This window comes from Moschus berezovskii, chromosome 3, assembly GCF_049115385.1.
Source record: "Moschus berezovskii isolate FMDL1 chromosome 3, NW_MosBer_1.0, whole genome shotgun sequence".
In the NCBI taxonomy this organism is placed as follows: Eukaryota; Metazoa; Chordata; class Mammalia; order Artiodactyla; family Moschidae; genus Moschus; species Moschus berezovskii.
This window is the reverse complement of record NC_142462.1, coordinates 45,904,298-45,924,875: the sequence shown is the minus strand read 5'-3', so window position 1 is coordinate 45,924,875 and position 20,578 is coordinate 45,904,298. Positions and strand designations below refer to the sequence as shown.

General features: G+C 36.9%; 1 protein-coding gene across 15 annotated transcripts in view; it reads right to left on the bottom strand.

The window, feature by feature from the left end:
- The window catches only part of CACNA2D1 (calcium voltage-gated channel auxiliary subunit alpha2delta 1), a 545,949-nt gene that overhangs the window by 234,352 nt on the left and 291,019 nt on the right, over positions 1-20,578 (bottom strand). For all 15 annotated transcript variants that reach the window (XM_055420634.2, XM_055420636.2, XM_055420637.2 and 12 more), the window contains one exon: positions 20,322-20,381. In XM_055420634.2, the coding sequence (XP_055276609.2) occupies positions 20,322-20,381 (60 nt within the window). The remainder of the gene's footprint in view (positions 1-20,321; positions 20,382-20,578) is intronic.

The following is a 20,578-nucleotide window of genomic DNA, read 5'->3' as shown; positions in this document are numbered from 1 at the left end:
TCAAGACAGCATGATGCTGTCCACTTGAAACCAAGTGGGAAGAATACAAGTCATGTTTTTAAAGAAAACTAAACTGGATTTCTAAGCAAATTTCAGCTATCTCAAATGCTTAAATCTACTGTCAAAGACCTGCGTGAAGGGTTCCATGCATAATTTTCATTAAGTATCAAAATTCTGTGCTAACAGTTCCAATATTATCCCTTTTTTTATTGTTACAAAAACTGTGGTTTAGACATTAGTTAGCTAAAAATCACATAATAGGAAACAACCAAACCAAATCTTTCTGGGACTTTGGTCAGCATTTATTATTGTTTGCCACTTCTAATATCATAGGTTTTGATTGTTTCATGGCTCAAAAAATAATTTTAGACTGAACGTTATGCAACAAAATAACCTACTGAATGAAACAAGAAGTGCATTATAAGCTGAGAATCAGTAATTCTAACGTGCAAATGGTAACCTTAGGGTTTCTTATTTAGAGTATGTTCTGATTTCTCTACCTTAATAATGGTTTACATTATATTTTCTAACAATATATTTAAAAGTGGAATTTATGATATTCAGCTGGCATCAAGTGAATAATTATAGGTACATATTAATATTTGCAGGAAAATATGTCAGACATTCCCTATTATGACTCTGAAAATGTTATTAATCCAAACAAGTTCTACTGAAAACCATAAAACAAAATAAATCCTGGTAAGAAAGAGAAATGACAATCATCATATTGATTCAAGAAAAGCCATGACTTAATTGTTTTTACCATGTCTTATAGACTTCTTGAATGTTAACAACTGGCTGACAATGTACAAAGGAGCACAGCGAAGACCGTTCATCTTAGTGGAAAAGTCCTACGAGCAAAAGGCCTAAACTCTCTCTAAACTATCTTTGGTTCTCTCTTTTTTTAAAAAACTTTCATCAACTTCTATCAAATCATTACTTAATGCAAAGATTCTGGAACCTGCACATAGCCATTTTGGAAAAGGGAGGGAATATAGGAAAACTACCTTAACATATGAAATTCTAAAATGAAAGAAAGAATTAAGATCCATGACTCTTGAGAGGGTCAGAGAAACTGTAGATCAATTCTTTAAATTAAAGGGTTGAGGGAGAAGGCAAGGGGGAACAAAAGAAAATAAAAGAGGAGTTCAAAATATTAGTTAATAAACCAACATAAGTTGGCAAAGAAGCTGCCAGAACATAGAGAAAAGTGAGAGATACAAAAAAAAGATTATTTAGTGAAAAAAGACACAAGAAAACAACGAAAGCACAGATGCAGGTGAAAAAGCCATCATTCTAGACAGGCTTCAGAAAATCATATCAAATAAAATGTAATTGAATTAAAATGTACTTTTTTAAAACTGTAATAGGGAATATACAGTTATGGAAAATAGAACTAGAGATCCAACTTACACTAAATAATATTATTGAAAAACCATGAAAAATTACACACAGAAATATTCAAAACTATGCTGAAAGTAAACATAAACATCTCTGAAATGAAATTACAACTTTAGTAAGAAGACATCAAACAATTAACAATCAGATGTAAACCAGAGGCTAAAATCAGAATAGCTGTAGGTAGGGAGGGTGGGTGTGTGTGGGGTGTGTGTGGGTGTGTGTGTGTGGGTGTGGGTGTGTGTGTGTGTCTAAAATCAGAGTGTGTGTGTGTGTGTCTAAAACCAGAGTGTGTGTGTGTGTCTAAAATCAGTGTGTGTGTGTGTCTAAAATCAGAGTGTGTGTGTGTCTAAAACCAGAGTGTGTGTGTGTGTGTCTAAAATCAGAATAGCTGTAGGTAGGTAGGTAGGTGTGTGTGTGTCTAAAATCGGAATAGCTGTAGGTAGGTAGGGGTGTGTGTGTGTAGCTATAGGTAGGTAGGGGTGTGTGTGTGTGTCTAAAATCAGAATAGCTGTAGGTAGGTAGGTAGGTATAGGGTGTGTGTGTGTGTGTGTGTGTCTAAAATCAGAATAGCTGTAGGTAGGTAGGTAGGTAGGTGTGTGTCTAAAATCGGAATAGCTGTAGGTAGGTAGGGGTGTGTGTGTGTAGCTGTAGGTAGGTAGGGGTGTGTGTGTGTGTCTAAAATCAGAATAGCTGTAGGTAGGTAGGTAGGTGTAGGGGTGTGTGTGTGTGTGTGTGTGTGTGTGTCTAAAATCAGAATAGCTGTAGGTAGGTAGGTAGGTGTAGGGGTGTGTGTGTGTGTGTGTGTGTGTGTCTAAAATCAGAATAGCTGTAGGTAGGTAGGTAGGTGTAGGGGTGTGTGTGTGTGTGTGTGTGTGTGTCTAAAATCAGAATAGCTGTAGGTAGGTAGGTAGGTGTAGGGGTGTGTGTGTGTGTGTGTGTGTGTGTGTGTGTCTAAAATCAGAATAGCTGTAGGTAGGTAGGTAGGTGTAGGGGTGTGTGTGTGTGTGTGTGTGTGTGTGTGTGTATGTGTGTGTGTCTAAAATCAGAAGAGCTGTAGGTAGGTAGGTAGGTGTAGGGGTGTGTGTGTGTGTCTAAAATCAGAAGAGCTGTAGGTAGGTAGGTAGGTGTAGGGGTGTGTGTGTGTGTGTGTGTGTGTCTAAAATCAGAATAGCTGTAGGTAGGTAGGTAGGTGTAGGGGTGTGTGTGTGTGTGTGTGTGTGTGTGTGATTTAGTCGCTGAGTTGTGTCTCTGTGACCACAGGGACTGCAGCTTGGCTGTCCATGGAATTCTTCAGGCAAGAATATTGGAGTGGGTTGCCATTTCCTTCTCCATGGGATCTTCCCAACCAAGGGATTGAATCCTGGACTCCCACACTGCAGGCAGATTCTTTACTGTCAGAGTCACCAGGGAAGCCCCTTAAGAATTCTTGATGGCCACGAAAACTGACAGAAGACGGTAAAGCAATGTCCCAAAATTTTGAGTGGGAAAAAATGCACACTTAGTCAAGGTTTTCAAGCCGAAAATGAAACGCTCAGATATTCTCAATCACACAAGAACTCAGGAATTAAGGAATCTCACAGCTCGTCTTGATCTAATTACTTCACAACAAAATGCATTCAACCAAATTATGAAATTAAAGAGAAAAAATAAGGGCAGTAATGGGAGAATTATCATAAAAGTTATACTGATAGCATTTAATCCATTAAATTATAGAAGCAGTATTAAACACTTTGGTTGTAGAAGTAAGATGAATCTTAAAAGTAATAGTTTAAGAAGATTGGGGGATGTATGAAGAAAGTGAGAGAACACATGAACATGTTAATTTACTCAAATAGAACATACTCTTTGATTGCTTAAGCCTGCCTGGCTTGGAGAATTTTGAGCATGACTTTACTAATATGTGAGATGAGTGCAAATGTGTGGTAGTTTGAGCATTCTTTGGCATTGCCTTTCTGTGGGACTGGAATGAAGACTGACCTTTTCCAGTCCTGTGGCCATTGCTGAGTTTTCCAAATTTGCTGGCATATTGAATGCAGCACTTTCACAGCATCATCTTTCAGGATTTGAAATAGCTCAATTGGAATTCCATCACCTCCACTAGCTTTGTTCATAGTGATGCTTTCTAAGGCCCACTTGACTTCACATTCCAAGATGTCTGGCTCTAGGTCAGTGATCACGCCATCGTGATTATCTTGGTCGTGAAAATCTCTTTTGTACAGTTCTTCTGTGTATTCTTGCCACCTCTTCTTAATATCTTCTGCTTCTGTTAGGTACACACCATTTCTGTCCTTTATCGAGCCCATCTTTGCATGAAATGTTCCCTTGGTATCTCTAATTTTCTTGAAGAGATCTCTTGCTTTTCCTATTCTGTTGTTTTCCTCTATTTCTTTGCATTGATCGCTGAGGAAGGCTTTCGTATCTCTCCTTGCTATTCTTTGGAACTCTGCATTCAGATGCTTATATCTTTCCTTTTCTCCTTTGCTTTTCGCTTCTCTTCTTTTCACAGCTATTTGTAAGGCCTCCTCAGACAGCCATTTTGCTCTTTTGCATTTCTTTTCCATGGGGATGGTCTTGGTCCCTGTCTCCTATACAATGTCACGAACCTCCGTCCATGGTTCATCAAGCACCCTATCTATCAGATCTAGTCCCTTAAATCTATTTCTCACTTCCACTGTATAATCATAAGGGATTTGATTTAGGTCATACCTGAATGGTCTAGTGGTTTTCCCTACTTTCTTCAATTTAAGTCTGAATTGGGCAAAAAGGAGTTCATGATCTGAGCCACAGTCAGTTCCTGGTCTTGCTTTTGCTAACTGTATAGAGCTTCTCCATCTTTGGCTGCAAAGAATATAATCAATATGATTTCGGTGTTGACCATCTGGTGATGTTCATGTGTAGAGTCTTCTCTTGTGTTGTTGGAAGAGGGTGTTTGCTATGACCAGTGCGTTCTCTTGGCAAAACTCTATTAGCCTTTGCCCTGCTTCATTCCGTGCTCCAAGGCCAAATTTGCCTGTTACTCCAGGTGTTTCTTGACTTCCTACTTTTGCATTCCAGTCCCCTATAACGAAAGGACATCTTTTTTTGGTGTTAGTTCTAAAAGGTCTTGTAGGTCTTCATAGAACCATTCAACTTAGGCTTCTTCAGCGTTACTGGTTGGGGCATAGGCCTGGATTACTGTAATAATGAATGGTTTGCCTTGGAAACAAACATAAATCAGCCTATCATTTTTAAGATTGCATCCAAGTACTGCATTTTGGACTCTTTTGTTGACCATGATGGCTACTCAATTTCTTCTAAGGGATTCCTGCCCACAGTAGTAGATATAATGGTCATCTGAATTAAATTCACCCATTCCAGTCCATTTTAGTTCACTGATTCCTAGAATGTCTACGTTCACTCTTGTCGTCTCCTGTTTGACCACTTCCAATTTGCCTTGATTCATGGACCTAACATTCCAGGTTCCTACCTAGATAGTATATTAAAAAACAGAGACATTACTTTGCCAACCAAGGTCCGTCTAGTTAAGGCTATGGTTTTTTCCCGTGCTCATGTATGGATGTGAGAGTTGGACAGTGAAGAAAGCTGATCGCCGAAGAATTGATGCTTTTGAACTGTGGTGTTGGAGAAGACTCTTGACAGTCCCTTGGACTGCAAGGAGATCCAACCAGTCCATTCTAAAGGAGATCAATCCCGGGTGTTCACTGGAAGGAATGATGCTGAAACTGAAACTCCAATACCTGGCCACCTCATGCGAAGAGTTGACTCACTGGAAAAGACTCTGATGCTGGGAAGGATTGGGGGCAGGAGGAGAAGGGGACGACAGAGGATGAGATGGCTGGATGGCATCACCGACTCGATGGACATGAGTTTGAGTGAACTCTGGGAGTTGGTGATGAACAGGGAGGCCTGGCGTGCTGTGATTCATGGGGTCGCAAAGATTCGGTCACGACTGAGTGAATGAACTGAATTGAACTGAACTCTCTGATTATAAGTCTGTACATTCTATTATATTGACTATATCAATGAATTTTTGTATATATATCATGAAAAAATGCATGAAAAAAGTATAAACAGATAAACTGAACATAATGAGACAATGTAAACAAGGAATAAACCTTGCTATGGAGTTTAGGCAAGATTTTAAGTTTTCTTTTGTAATTATTCTAATTTTTAAATACTGATACTAAAACTCTTATAAAAACAATTAAGGTATTACACTTTTAGGGAAAAAGTGATTGCACAGCCCTGATTATGACTGTTATTGCTATTTTGTTATTAACTAAACCCAACTTCATAGACTTCTCAGGTGGTGCAGTAGTAAAGAAGCCACCTGTCAATGCAGGGAATGCAAGAGACATGGTTTTGAGGAGTAGAAAATTCTGCTCTAGAATGCTTGTTTGAAAATTCCACGGACAGAGGAGTCTGGTGGGTTGCAATCCATGAGGTCACAAGAGTTGGCCATGACTGAGTAACTGAGCAGCAGTACTACTCAGTTTTTTAAGAGCTCTACTTGCTTATTATAATTTTCTTTTCTACCTCAGGTCTATTTACCATTCAGTCCATTTTTTCCAACCTTTAGAACTGCATTTAGACTAATCATATTTATTTTCATAATTAGTAAGACTTCCAGTTAGTGTCTGTCAAGGTTTCTTCAGTTTTAAGACCCATGAGACAGAAATCACGTTCCAGTTATTTACACTGGCTCGCTGCAGAAGGACTCTCAATGTGTTGACTTTACCTCACAGGATGTCACAGAGAACCTTATGGCGAGAATGTAATAAAAGACTTGGTAAAACAAAAAAAGGATTCCACTTGATTCATATACGATCCCTAGGAGATCATACATAGTACACACACTGGTGAAACATTATAACAAAGTAGCTTTTGCTACTTTTATAATTTTGGAATCTAATAATTAACATATAATATATAATATATCCCATGGCACACAATACTACAATTCCCATGACAGCTGATTCTTACAACATCCAGCAATTACAAGCTCTCTTGATTACCTTCTCTCTTGGACTATAATATCTTCTAACAAAGCAGAAGTAGGCACTTAGAAATTGCTATTTTACAACCAAATTCATACAAAACTTCATATTTCGTATCATTAATTTTGGCTAGAAGTAACATTTGGCTTATTTTCCCTCTTTTGGTTACTTGTGCTGCCTGGATTTTACTGTTGTTACTGCTACATACAAACATTTTTCATGGGTAGTTTGAGAAAAGCAGCAGTTAATATTTCTATATTCAGCTCTGTGTTATTCAAACTACTCTATTTTGATATTTGCCTGACTTACTAGTTTAAAATTTGTACATCTTGTTCATCTTCTTTGCTGTCAAAAATGTTTGTATCAGAAGGATATATAAAGCTTCATTTCCCACCATCTTATAAAATTGTGGTAATTCTTTTAAAAACTCTCATTCTCTTCTATTCAACTGACAGTCTAAAATCTTATTTAATTATGTATGTGCTGCTGCTGCTGCTGCTAAGTCACTTCAGTCGCGTCCGACTCTGGTGACCCATAGACGGAAGCCCACCAGGCTCCCCCGTCCCTGGGATTCTCCAGGCAAGAACACTGGAGTGGGTTGCCATTTCCTTCTCCAATGCGTGAAAATGAAAAGTGAAAGTGCAGTTGCTCAGTCGTGTCCGACCCTTCGCGACCCCACAGACTGCAGCTTACCAGGCTCCTCCAACCATGGGATTTTCTAGGCAAGCGTACTGGAGTGGCTTGCCATTGCCTTCTCCGATGTATATCCTGGGCCACTAAAATTCCATAAAACAAACCTGTGGATTCCCTAGGACAGTGGAGTAGACTTCTGATTCATAATTTGATTAATAATTTCAAGATTATTCTGCCTGTGGTATCCCAGTAATTCAAATAAACATGGTGGCTGTAAAGAAGAAATGAATGGTTGCATGATATACATGGACTTGGAACAGAATTTACACACGAATTACAGTATGTGAGCAGTCGTGGCAGAGGGAGAAACAAAGTATTGTATGTGTGCGCATATGCTCAGTTGCTCAGCCGTGTCCAACTCTTTGCAACCCCATGGACTACAGCCCACCAAACTCCTTTGTGCATGGAAATTTCCACACATAAATAATGGAGTGGGTTGCCATTTCCTACTCTACGGGATCTTTCTGATCCAGGGATTGAATCTGTTTCTCTTATGTGTCCTGCATTGACAGGCACCACCTGGGAAGTCCTGAAATAAAGGATTATGACTTAATTTTGGATAGATGAAATGGGAGAACTTGATCTCACTTGAGGTGGAGAAATTAACAGATGATCAGGATACTGGGTGGTGGTGGCGGGTTGGCAGGGGTGATTGGATGGAAACAACAGCTCTTCTGGGCATGTTAGTGCCATGCAGGTGAGACATTTAAATGGAATCAGCAAATGATCAGTTGCATAAATGAGCCTAGAGCTCAGAAAAGAGATTTGGGTAGAAGTCTATATAATTTCAACAAAATGGATGCAGTGTCCTATTCCTTAAACTTAGAACAACTCTAAGACTGTTCCCTAAATTTAAACTGTTCCCTAAAATTACAGCTACAGTACAGTACTAAAAAAGGAGATTAAGAAAGAATAAATGGTGAGAAAATAGGAAAACCAGAAAAATGGAGTTTCCTGAAAACTAACAGAAGAAACGTGTGCTTGATGAAAGAATAAGTAGGAAGTGGTACACTAAAATGATAGGAAAGAACCAAGTACAGAGATAAATTAAAAAGTCCATTAGATTTGACAACCTGAGGTAAAAGTGACAACTGAAAACAATTTCACCATGGGTGAATTTTGTTGTTAGACTGGAGTTGGCTGGCCACTGGATGAAGATGAAAATGAAAAGATGGAGTAGGTCTACTTTTTTCTATTTTTTCTTTTATTTTTTGAGGCTTGAAGAATAAGACAGCAAAGAAATGTGGCAAAACTAAAAGAAGTGACTTTTTTTTAATGATAAAAGGGAATCAGTTTGTTATGCTGATGAGAAAGTAAAACTTAAAAATGTTGACAACTTAGAGAGAATAACATGAGGAATAAAATCAATTGACAAACTGACTTGTAAGGTTAAGAGAGGACACAAGCATGAACTTTAAAGAAGAAAGCTGATTTGCACGAATGGAAATAATAATTTCTCTAAATTTTCATAGTATTTTCCTATATGTAATCAAATCCCTCACTAAGTCCAATTAATATTTTTTCAGTCATGTGGATCAATATTCCCTAGGTTTCATTGTCTTTTCTTTTAAACTTATAAATTCAATGTAAAGACCTTTTTAAAATGTCTTCTGTCTACTTAAGAGACTTACTTGATAGACTTCTCATTGTAATATCCATTCTCTCAACATTATCCAGACCCACGTTTCAATAGTTTTCACGTATTCTGGACTCACATAATCCCTCCATTGAAACACAGTCCTCATGGTCATTTTCCAGGTGATGCCCAAAGTCAAATGTATCCTACTAGTGACTAAACCCCATGACTGTATATTAATTGCCTGCATCTTGTCACTTTGCTTCTGTATAAAAATTTCCAAATTTCATCACTGTAGTGTCAGTCCTTCAGGAACAAAAGCTCTCGATTCCAGTTCTTCAATTCCTGAAGCATTCTCTTTCCCATGGCAATATGAGCAAACAGTAACATATCTATCATGCCATTAAAGTGAAACTATTTCAACATTCAATGCTGCTGCATTTAAATCAACATTTAATACTGAAGCGGATTGCCATTTCCTTCTCCAATGCATGCATGCTAAGTCGCGTCTGACTCTGTGCGACCCCATAGATGGCAGCTCACCAGGCTCCTCTGTCCCTGGGATTCTCCAGGCAAGAATACTGGAGTGGGTTGCCACTTTTTTCTCCTACATCTAATGCTATTCTCAATATAAAAATTATCTCTGAGAATAGAGTTGTTACCCTACGTTTGATCATAAAGGATCTACAGTAAATAGAAATATGTATTAATCTCTGTACTTCCCAAGGATATCTTTAGATAAAACTGTTTTTTAATTCTACTAAGGTCTGAAACTCCAATACTTTGGCCACCTCATGCGACGAGTTGACTCACTGGAAAAGACTCTGATGCTGGGAAGGATTGGGGGCGGGAGGAGAAGAGGACGACAGAGAATGAGATGGCTGGATGGCATCACCGACTCGATGGACGTGAGTTTGAGTGAACTCTGGGAGTTGGTAATGGACAGGGAGGCCTGGTGTGCTGTGATTCATGGGGTCGCAAAGAGTTGGACAGGACTGAGCAACTGAACTGAACTGAAGGTCTACCGGGGGTGTTTTAGGCAGTGAATAAACCAGAAATTCATACAATCATAAAGACAAATATCAGTAAGAACAAAAAAAATTTCTTAGTCTCATGCTGAGTACTTGTCACTTCCAAATGTACTGATTTTTCATAAATGGAATATAAGTAAAATGGATTCAAGTCAATTTAATAAGCAATCATCTACTGTCTATTATGGGCAATACATAATTTCCTTCTTAAGCAGATATACCCAGCCACACTTAATCATTAAGAAGTAATGAGAACTTCTTCGAAGGAATAATGCTTGAAGAAGACAGTGCCTCCTCTATTAAAACTACCATTTTTGAGACCTTCCAAAGTGCTAAGCATAGTCCCATAAATTATCTAGTTTAATTTCAAAGAGCTTTTTGGAAATATGAATGTATTTAAAAAGAGAGGACATTCAGAATGAACAAGAACTATGATAATATAGGAAGAAAGCTGAAAAATTATCAGAAATCTATTTTCAAGCATTCGATTCCTGGAGGAGGACTGTTTTCTACAAAAGGAGAAAAACATAAAGAAGAGTTCACAGGGATATTTATAAGATGAGGATAAAGTTCAGTCCCCTCAAAGACTTCTAAGGAAAGGTGTTTCTGCCCTATTTGAGAGAAGAATGAGATAAATGGGCTTTTCTGGAGGCTCAGACGATAAAAGAATTTGCCTCCAATGAGGGAGACCTGCATTTGATCCCTGAGTTGGGAAGATCCCCTGGAGAAGGGAACAGCTACCCACTTTAAGGCCTGGAGAACTCCACGGACAGAGGAGCCTGGCAGGCTACAATCCATGGGACTGCAAAGAAACAGACATGACTGAGTAACTTTTACTTTAAATAAATGGGAATATAAGAACTAGCTCCACAGTCTGATGATGAGAAAGGCCTCATGTTGTTATTTTTGTTAATGGGTTGCATGGGCTTCTTATATATTTTGGAGATAAACCTCTTATCAGATAAATGGTTTGTATTTTCTCCCATTCTTAGGCTGCTTTACACTGTGGTGACTGTTCCCTTTGCTGTGCAGAAGCTTTTTAGTTTTGTGTAGTCTCATTTGTCTATTTTCGGTTTTGTTGCCTATGTTTTCGGTGTCACTCCATAAAATCATTGCCAAGAATAATGTCATGAAACTTTTCTGCTGTGTTTAAATATAAGTGTCTTACAGTTTTAGATTTTTACTGTTAGGTCTTTAATGCATTAGACAACTAACAAGCATTGGTGAGGATGTAGAGAAACTGCAACTCTTGCAAACTACTGGTGAGAATCCCAAATGGTGCAATCATTACACGAAACAGTATAGTTTCTAAAAAGAATTAAAAATAAAAAACAAAACTATCATTTAATCCAGCAACCCCATTTCCAGCTATGTGTCCAAAAGAATAAAAATCAAGATCTAGAAGAAATAATAACACTTTCATTTTCATTGTACCCTTATTTAAAATAGCTAAGATATGGAAATTAAGAAACTTGTTTGTAGTGATGCTTCCTAAGGGCCACTTGACTTTGCACTCCAGCATGTCTGGGACTAGGTGAGTGATCACACCATTGTCGTAATCTGGTCATGAAGATCTTTATTGTATAGTTCCTCTGTGTATCCTTGCCACCTCTTATTATTTTCTGCTTCTGTTAGGTCCATTCCATGTCTGTCCTTTATTGCGCCCATCTTTGCATGAAATGTTCCCTTGGTAACTCTAATTTTCTTGAATAGATCTCTAGTCTTTCCCACTCTATAGTTTTCCTCTATTTCTTTGCATTGATCACTGAGAAAGGTTTTCTTATCTCTCCTTGCTATTCTTTGGAACTCTGCATTCAAATGGGTGTATCTTTCTTTTTCTCCTTTGCCTTTACCTTCTTTTTTTTTTTCCTCAGCTATTTGTAAGGCCTCCACAGATAACTATTTTGCCTTTTTGCATTTCTTTTTTTTAGTCTTGATCACTGCCTCCTGTAGAATGTCACAAACCTCCATCCATCGTTCAGGCACTCTGTCCATGACCAACCCAGACAGCATACTAAAAAGCAGAGACATTACTTAGCCAACAAAGGTCTTTCTAGTCAAAGCTATAGCTTTTCCAGTAGTCATGTATGGATAAGAGAATTGGACTATAAAGAAAGCTGAGCACCAAAGAATTGATGCTTTTGAACTGTGGTGTTGAAGAAGACTCTTGAAAGTCCCTTGGACTGCAAGGAGATCAAACCAGTCAATCCTAAAGGAAATCGATCCTGAATATTCATTGGAAGGACTGATGCTGAAACTGACATACTTTGGCCACCAGATATGAAGAACTGACTCATCAGGAAAGACCCTGGGAAAGACTGAAGGCAGGAGGAGAAGGGATGACAGAGGATGAGATAGTTGGATGGCATCACCAACTCGATGGACATGAATTTCAGTAAGCTCTGGGAGTTGGTGATGGACAGGGAAGCCTGGAGTGCTTCAATCCATGGGATCACAAAGAGTCAGATACGACTGAGTGACTGAGCTGAACTGAAGACATGGAAACTACCAAAACATCCATTGACACATGAATGGATGAAAAAATTATGGTATATAAATACAATATATTATTATTCAGCCTCTCTAAAAAGTAGAGGGCTTCACCGACAGCTCAGCTGGTAAAGTACCTGCCTGCCAATGCAACAGACACAGGAGACACAAATTCGATCCCTGGGTTAGGAAGATCTCTGGAGAAGGAAATGGCAACCCTCTCCAGTAATCTTGTCTGGAGAATTCCATGGATATAGGAACCTGGGGGGCTACAGGCCATGGGGTTGTAAAGAGTTGGACATGACTAAATGCACACACACACACACACAAAATAAAGATTCTACAATAAATACAACAACATGGATGGATTTCGAAGACATTACACTAAGTGAAATAAAGAAGACACAAAGACAAATACTACGTGATTCCACTTATATGAAATAACTAAAACAGTCAACTTAATAAAATCAAGACTGGAATGGTGGTTACCAGGGTTTTGGAAAGAGGAAGAAATGGGAGTTAGTAATCAATGGCATAAAATTTCAACCAAGCTAGAGAAACAGCTATGGGGATCAACCAAACAACACTCCCCTTAGGTAACAACGTATTGTACTTATACTTTCTTAAGAGGATAGATCTCATGTTGTGTTCTCATGACAATCAATTTTCTGTAAAGAAAAGTAACTTTGATATTTTGTTCATAGGGGATGTTTTGTATGAACTTTGACTTTTTTAAATGGTACATTAAAATATTATTTATCTAGCAATGGCAAGCCACTCCAGTACTATTGCCTAGAAAATCCCATGGATGGAGGAGCCTGGTAGGCTGCAGTCCGTGGGGTCGCTAAGGGTCGGACACAACTGAGCAACTTCACTTTCACTTTTCACTTTCCACTTTCACACATTGGAGAAGGAAATGTCAACCCACTCCAGTGTTCTTGCCTGGAGAATCCCAGGGACGGGGGAGCCTGGTGGGCTTCCGTCTATGGGGTCACACAGAGTCGGACACGACTGAAGTGACTTAGCAGCAGCAGCAGCAGCAGCAGGTTTTAAAAACTGTCTATGGTTAGGAATAAGGTCATTTAACCTCTTTCTGCACAGAATACCCTAAGACTGCAGTTCAAAGGCTTTACAGTTTTAGGGATGCACCAGCTGATAGCAGCCTGAGCAGAATGGTATTTCTTTCATTAGAGCAATGAAAAGAGATCAAGTACCAGAGTCAAGGCAGCTGTGAGATGCTCACTGGACTAGAGAAACAGCCATCACAGGTCTTGCACCAACCTGGATGTTCGCACCTGAGATGCATCTCAAGGTTTCTAGTAAATAGCTTCTGTGTTATGGAGCTAGGGAGGGCACAGAGCATCTCACAAAAATAATTATGCCAGTGGAGACAACAGAACCAAGAGTTTCTATATAAAGAAATTAATATCAAAAGATTGCTATTTTTCTAAAATTGCATTGCAAGCTAGTGGGAAAGCCAATACTTAAAAGAGATTTGCATACCTCCAAGCCCAGTGTTCTGTAACTATACCACAGCTGTGGGCAAACATATTCAGACATTAAAAATGTGCAGTTTCAACCAACTTTAAAAATTATTTCTCCAGTAAAATTGACAATAAATGTTTAGAGTAAAAAATAGATATCCTAGTATTTTTAATTTAAAAATTACTTACAGACTACTGTCTATTATGTACTGCTGCTGCTGCTGCTAAGTCACTTCAGTCGTGTCCGACTCTGTGTGACAACATAGATGGCAGTCCACCAGGCTCCCCCGTCCCGTCCCTGGGATTCTCCAGGCAAGAACACTGGAGTGGGTTGCCATTTCCTTCTCCAATGCGTGAAAATGAAAAGTGAAAGTGAAGTTGCTCAGTCATGTCCGACCCCTTAGCGACCCCACGGACTGCAGCCTATCAGGCTCCTCTATCCATGGGATTTTCTAGGCAAGAGTACTGGAGTGGCTTGCCATTGCCTTCTCCCTATTATGTACTAGACTATAGTTATTTTGGTTATACTTTAGCCAAAGTTTTTTGATCCCCAAGAAGTTTACATTTCAGTGCTGCAAAAATGTGGTAAAAGGAAAATTATATAGGGAGTATATACCTGAATATGCATACATACTCAGCATTAGAGGACCACATAAAACAAACAATGAATCCAAGATTGGTATTTCAAAACCAAAAGGAAACTGGGGAGAGATGAAAGATTCTAGGCAGAAATTTTCGAAAGGTGAGCAGAGGAAGGAAATATTGTCTAAGGAAAACATCAAGTAGTTTACTCTGCTTCAAAAGTGAAAGTGAAGTCGCTCAGTCCTGTCCCACTCTTTGGGACCCCATGGATTATAGCTTACCAGGCTCCTAAGTCCATGGGATTTTCCAGGCAAGAATACTGGAGTGGGTTGCCATTTCCTCAGAATTTCAGGGAAAGAGTAATACTACTGGAGAAATGCTGCAATGGAAAACTTACTAAAGATAAGATGGGGCAAGATCATGAAAGGCCTGGTATACCATTTATTGAAAATGGAAAGTAACTGCAGATTTTTAAATAAGAAAATGAATCAGATAGAAGTTATAGAGCAAATCTTTGTAGACTCTACATTGATTTGTAATGCTGATACATTTTTCTTCATCTTTTCATTTCTTTTGCAGCGGTTGAGAAATTAAGATAGTATACCTCACCTTAATGCAAATAAGGGGTATCCAAAAACTGTAATAAAATGCAGTTCAGCTTATAGAGAAGTTAATGAAACGGGTACATTCAAAAGCTCTCTTGTGACAACTATAATTTAATATCTGCCGATGATAATAACTGACTCTAAATTATCAATGAGGATGATTTTGTGTGTTCTTCATGGTTATAATTTTTAGAACATGGCAGTAATTCCAGGAATCTCCCCTTAATGTAGTAATGTAAAATCAGCTCAATCCTGGAATACAGAGGCAGCAGATTAGCTTTGAAAATTATATAAGACTACATATACCTCCCCATTTCCTAAATCAGACACCTGTCCCAAGTTCTCTCTACCTTCCTGAGAGGACGGGGAAAAAATACTATTTACCAAGCTCCAATTAGATCTAAATATGCATTATTCCAGCACATATTGTCATGATGCTTTACTTGTGGGAGTTTTACTGTATCATCTTATACTATCATGTGACTTTGGCTTCAAAAGAAATAATAGTGAGGAGGACAGAATAACTACTAGAATATATTAAAAATTATTTTAAAAAATCAGTATTGGCTAGCTAGGTAAATAATGAGTAAATATGTTGATTCTTTTTTTTCCAATATAAGAAAAAAAAAGGGTTATCAAGATAATGAATCACTTAAAGCCCCTGGGTAGTATTTTCTACTCTGGTGTCTTACAGTCATGGGCTTTTATGTGCACGCACAAACAAAGAGTCAGACAACACATATTTGTCTGGATCTTTTCTATTAAATTGGTTTCCCACAATTTGGGGGTAAATCAGTTTTGCACTGTGGCTCCTTTTCATCTGTCTTGATGATGAGGAGAAAATTGATAAGACTCTAAAAAGCAGTAATAAAAAACTGATTACTTCCCTATGTAAGAAGTGTTGCAAAAATATACTGAAATATGAAAGCTCTTGATTCCAAAAGAATGACTCTACCAAAGGCAGAAACTAAGAAAGACTAAATCCAGCTACTGACTAAAGTATCTTGATAATCGATTAAATTCATTCATTCTTTCATTAAGACAAAATGCCACCTTGCCCTCCATTTTTCATCTTTTATTCCTAGAAAGTCAGCACTTTCATATCCAGCACCTGCACAAATTTAGAACAGTGTTTCTCTTATACATTGTAACCAAAATAAATATAGCATGATTTCATAGTTGCCATATTCACAACTGTTTGTGCTGCAATCAATAGAGGTAAGGCTATTTCATGAAATGATAAGGATAGATGAAATAATAAACATACAATGCCAGTGCTCATTAATTTAACTCATATAAACACAAAATTCAACACAGCACAACTTTTAAAGCAACATTTGAAAATATCACTAATAATAGCCTTACATGAAATAGCCTTACTCTACAGTAAGGTAATTTAAAAAAAAAAAAAAATATATATATATATATATATATAATTAAAACTAAATTAGCCTGATTAACACTCAATAGCATTCAACTTCACTAGAAAAATTTCTACTGTCTAATTTAGTTTCTCTGTGAAGCTAGAGCTAAAAGGAGGCTCGTCAAATGTTTTATTTACTGACCAATTTCTAGCCTGTCTGTACTCAGCCTTCACAGTAGCAAGCTGATGCTAATAAGCCATACATAAAGATCCCACTTATTAAAATACAAATTAGGTACCCCTTATGTTTATACATGTGTAAGTACAATTAATATTGCAGGCTTAGTTGGAAACAAAATTGCTTTAGTTAACCAACCATTGCAATGCAATCAAATGAGATTTCAGAAGCAATTGGAAAAGATCTGTTCAGTAGAAATAAAAGCTATTATTTAATGTGGAACAATTAATTTTCCAAGCTCCTTTTGCTTTCTCCCACCTGCCCTTAATAAAATAATTTGCCCCATCATACATGACATAAAAAGTCCCCTTTAATGCCAGTAACTTGCATGCAGACCTGAAAGGAAGCTGGTAGACACAGCTTATTTACAAATATTGGTTTGAACTTGTAAATGCATGACCGCATAAATCTTAATCCATTTAGAGTATACGCCTTTTGTTCCCTCAATGGTACATCCAAATGGGAATTGAGTGGAGCTGAGGGAGAGCGTGAATTACAGGAACCCTTTCTTGTTGCCAGCATTTTAGTGCTTTGCCTTTTGTTCTTGCTGTTCTTGAGATTTCTCTACTGTACAGACTACAGAATGTTAATCAACATTTTGCCTAAGTAATGTTAATGAAACCACCCTACTTATACTGGAGGGAAGAACTGGCATATTATATTTCTTTTTGAAATGTTAATGTACCTTTTAGTAAATTATTTCTGCCTTCTAAATCATCCTAGTGTTAAATTATTAAAGGGTGGCATTAAAGAAGTATTGCACTGATGCAAATAGTTAATCCCTTAAAAGATAAAAGGTTTATAAAGTTTAAAAGAAGGATCTTTTGGAGTATGGAAGCATTTAACGTCAAATTAAACATTTTTAAATGTTTGGTTGAGAAATTGATAAAATTTGCAGTTGTTTTGTCTGTGTTCACAAAATAAAGGGAGATTTAATGTCGATTTCTAATTTCCAATCACTCATGAAAATGAACTTGATTTTTTTCACAGTCTTAAAGGATTTGTTCATCCTTGCTGCTGCTGCTAAGTCACTTCAGTCGTGTCCGACTCTGTGCGACCCCATAGAGGACAGTCTACCAGGCTCCACCGTCCCTGGGATTCTCCAGGCAAGAACACTGGAGTGGGTTTAACCTTACTGTATGTAAATGAATTGTAGCACTGTCTAGTTTATCAGAGAAGAAAACAACCAAAAAGGAGGAAAAGGATCTCCTATTTTTGGAATATTTACTTATTTGAATCTGAAGGCAATCTTCATTCAGGTTCTATTCTTCAAATATAAGACCACTATTGTCTCAACAGTCCCTCACCTGTGTTATTTCAAAGGGCAGGGCTACTGTAAAGACTTCATGGAAAATATCAATTCTCAACATGCATATTGTGACAGGTATGTGTACTGTGAACACCATTTATAGTTCATCAAGAAGGGTACTCAGGAAATGAGTTGACAGGGCTCTAAAGTGCTCTAATTTGCTTTCCCTTTAATGGTCTCTTTTAATGACAATTACTATGTTTATAGATCTTGAATAAATTGTGAATTAATTTAGGGGGAGATTTAGAACTGAATTTGTTCAAAATTCTCCCACGCAGTGACGACTATTTGCTAAGAACTACTAACATTTACTGGGTAAATCATTTATTTTCCATTTAACAATAGAAGATCTAGTGATGGCATTACTGTCATTGTGGAACTGACTTGTTCTCTTGCATGACTTTTCCTAGCCATACTTCTGTATGGATACAGGCACTGAAAGAGTAAATTTTAAAAAGCTATATTTCAAAGTAAATTTTTACACATTTTGATATCCGAAAAGTATAACTATTGCTTTAATTTGTTGATGTATCATAATTTGATTGGTTTCTTTTTTTTCCTTCTTAGTTATACATAAATGGTAAAGTGCAATAGATGGTTTAGATTAAATGAACAAGTAATGGCTAGAACACATTTAAAGAGTTTTCATGTCATCTATTAAGAGTTTTCATGTCATCTACAATGGTCACCCATTACTTCTATAAGGAAAAATAAATCATTGCCATAATGTTAACTTAGTGTTAATGAGTCAACATATCTGGGAAAGGAAACTTTATATACTACATGCCTACTTGTAAAGTTATTTTTATACAGCATTTCTCCCTAGAAAATTTGAAAAGACATACCATTAATAAATGACTGAAATATTACCAAATTTCTTTATTGCAAGAGAAGCTTTTGAATGAACTTACAATTTTTAGATTCTCAGAATTACTCATGATTAAAACTAAAACAGCACCGACTTACTGTATCAAGACTAGGCAGGCTACAAGGCCTAACTTGACAACTATTATGCTTTTACTATGCCACTTCTAAGAGGGGAGGAAAATAAATTGCATTAATTATCAGTTCATCAAAAGAATATTTGGCTATTTTTGGTTTATTCAAGCCACACCAAATAAATGCAAGTTTACTTTCCTTTTATGTAACAGCAACAAACTGCAATGTAAAATCTTCACTGGATGAGTTTAAAATTTCCCCTCTATATTGAAAAAGATTGTTTTAACTTAATCACTAATTTTTTTCTTCATATATATTTTATGTATGTCATATTGACCTATGCACCTATAATAAACAATTGTGGATTAAGCCAGTATCTACATGATACCAATAAATCAAGCAATATGATCAATCCAAATGAAAGAACTGAACTGACAGTAATCAGAGTCTAAACTGAGTAGACCAGGAGTTTGCTTAAGAAATATAAATCAGTAGAAAAGAGAGTAAAAGTAAATAATATTAGAACTAATAAACACAAAAGAGTATTTAACTATTACCCTATAAGTAAATGAAGTGTGGTTTACTACATTTTCCTTTGATACACAATATAATCACAGAAGCACAAAGTAAAAGTGCTAATTTCTAAACCTTAAACCTCAATTCCTAAACACTAAACAAGTTTAGTGCTGTACTGAAGCACAACTTTCTTACCTTCAAATTTGAGATTTTTGATTTTCAAAACATTCAAAAACAAATGATCAGTATAAGCTATCATTCTTACTGTAATCATATTAGAGTAAGTTACTTTAAATGTGGGGAGGACACAGTTAACATTCCCCAAATGAGTTGTCTGGAATTGTTCTTTAATCAGAAACTAAAGAAATAAATATTCACTATAAATGAAACAAGTCAAATATGTTTCAGAAGTCTTTTAACTATTAAGGTCAGACTTTTTCAAGGACATAAGGAGATAAGACATAGCTAGAGGTGGGAGGAAGGAAGGGAAGGCAAAAGGGAGGGAAGAGGGAGGGAGAGAAGGAAGAAAGGAAAGAGGGAAGGAGGCAGGGTGGGAGGGAGGGAGGCAAAAACGAAGGGAATTCATTCACAAGAATTTCTGAGATTTGTATAATTAACCCCAATGACTCTTGAAGCACAAAACTAGTTTATCAAAAAGCTCAGACAAAAGTTAGTATTATCTGCTATTTGTAAAAGCAAGTCAGAGCAGACAAACAATAATGTCTAGCTAATGGGGAACAAATTAAAGAAACCTTAATACATTTATTCTAACTTCAATTGTATTGCCCACCAAAGTGATTACATTATGAATGTCATTTCTTAGAAAATGCCACTTGTTTTTCAACTATTATATTTTCATAATACATACAAAGATTATTCAAATATTACAGTTTAATGTTATTTTTCTGTTATTAAGTTTATAAATATCTTGGAGTATGGGAGAATATTTGAAGGTATTTTTTTAAATGAAGTATAGTGAACTGTTTTTTCGTCCCAAAGTCCATCACTAAAAATATATTTTAAATGCAACCATTTAGTTATCAAAACACAATACGTTAATGTAAATATTAATTCAAGTAGTTAAAAAGGGTGCTTACTGCAAAATCCTCTCTCCACTGGTGGGCTGCTTGAACTTTCTCTGCTTCCAAAGCTAGACGCTGAAAAGGAAACAAGATTCTTAGAATTCAAATGACCACATGATTATATAATTGTTATATAATGCTTGGGTTTTCAAATCGATTATTAAGACATGAAAGAGACATTCCTTATTTGTGACTCATAAATTCTAAATGATTTAATAACCTAATTTACTAAAGTTGATATATATGTATTTACTCTTCAGTAATGTAAATAG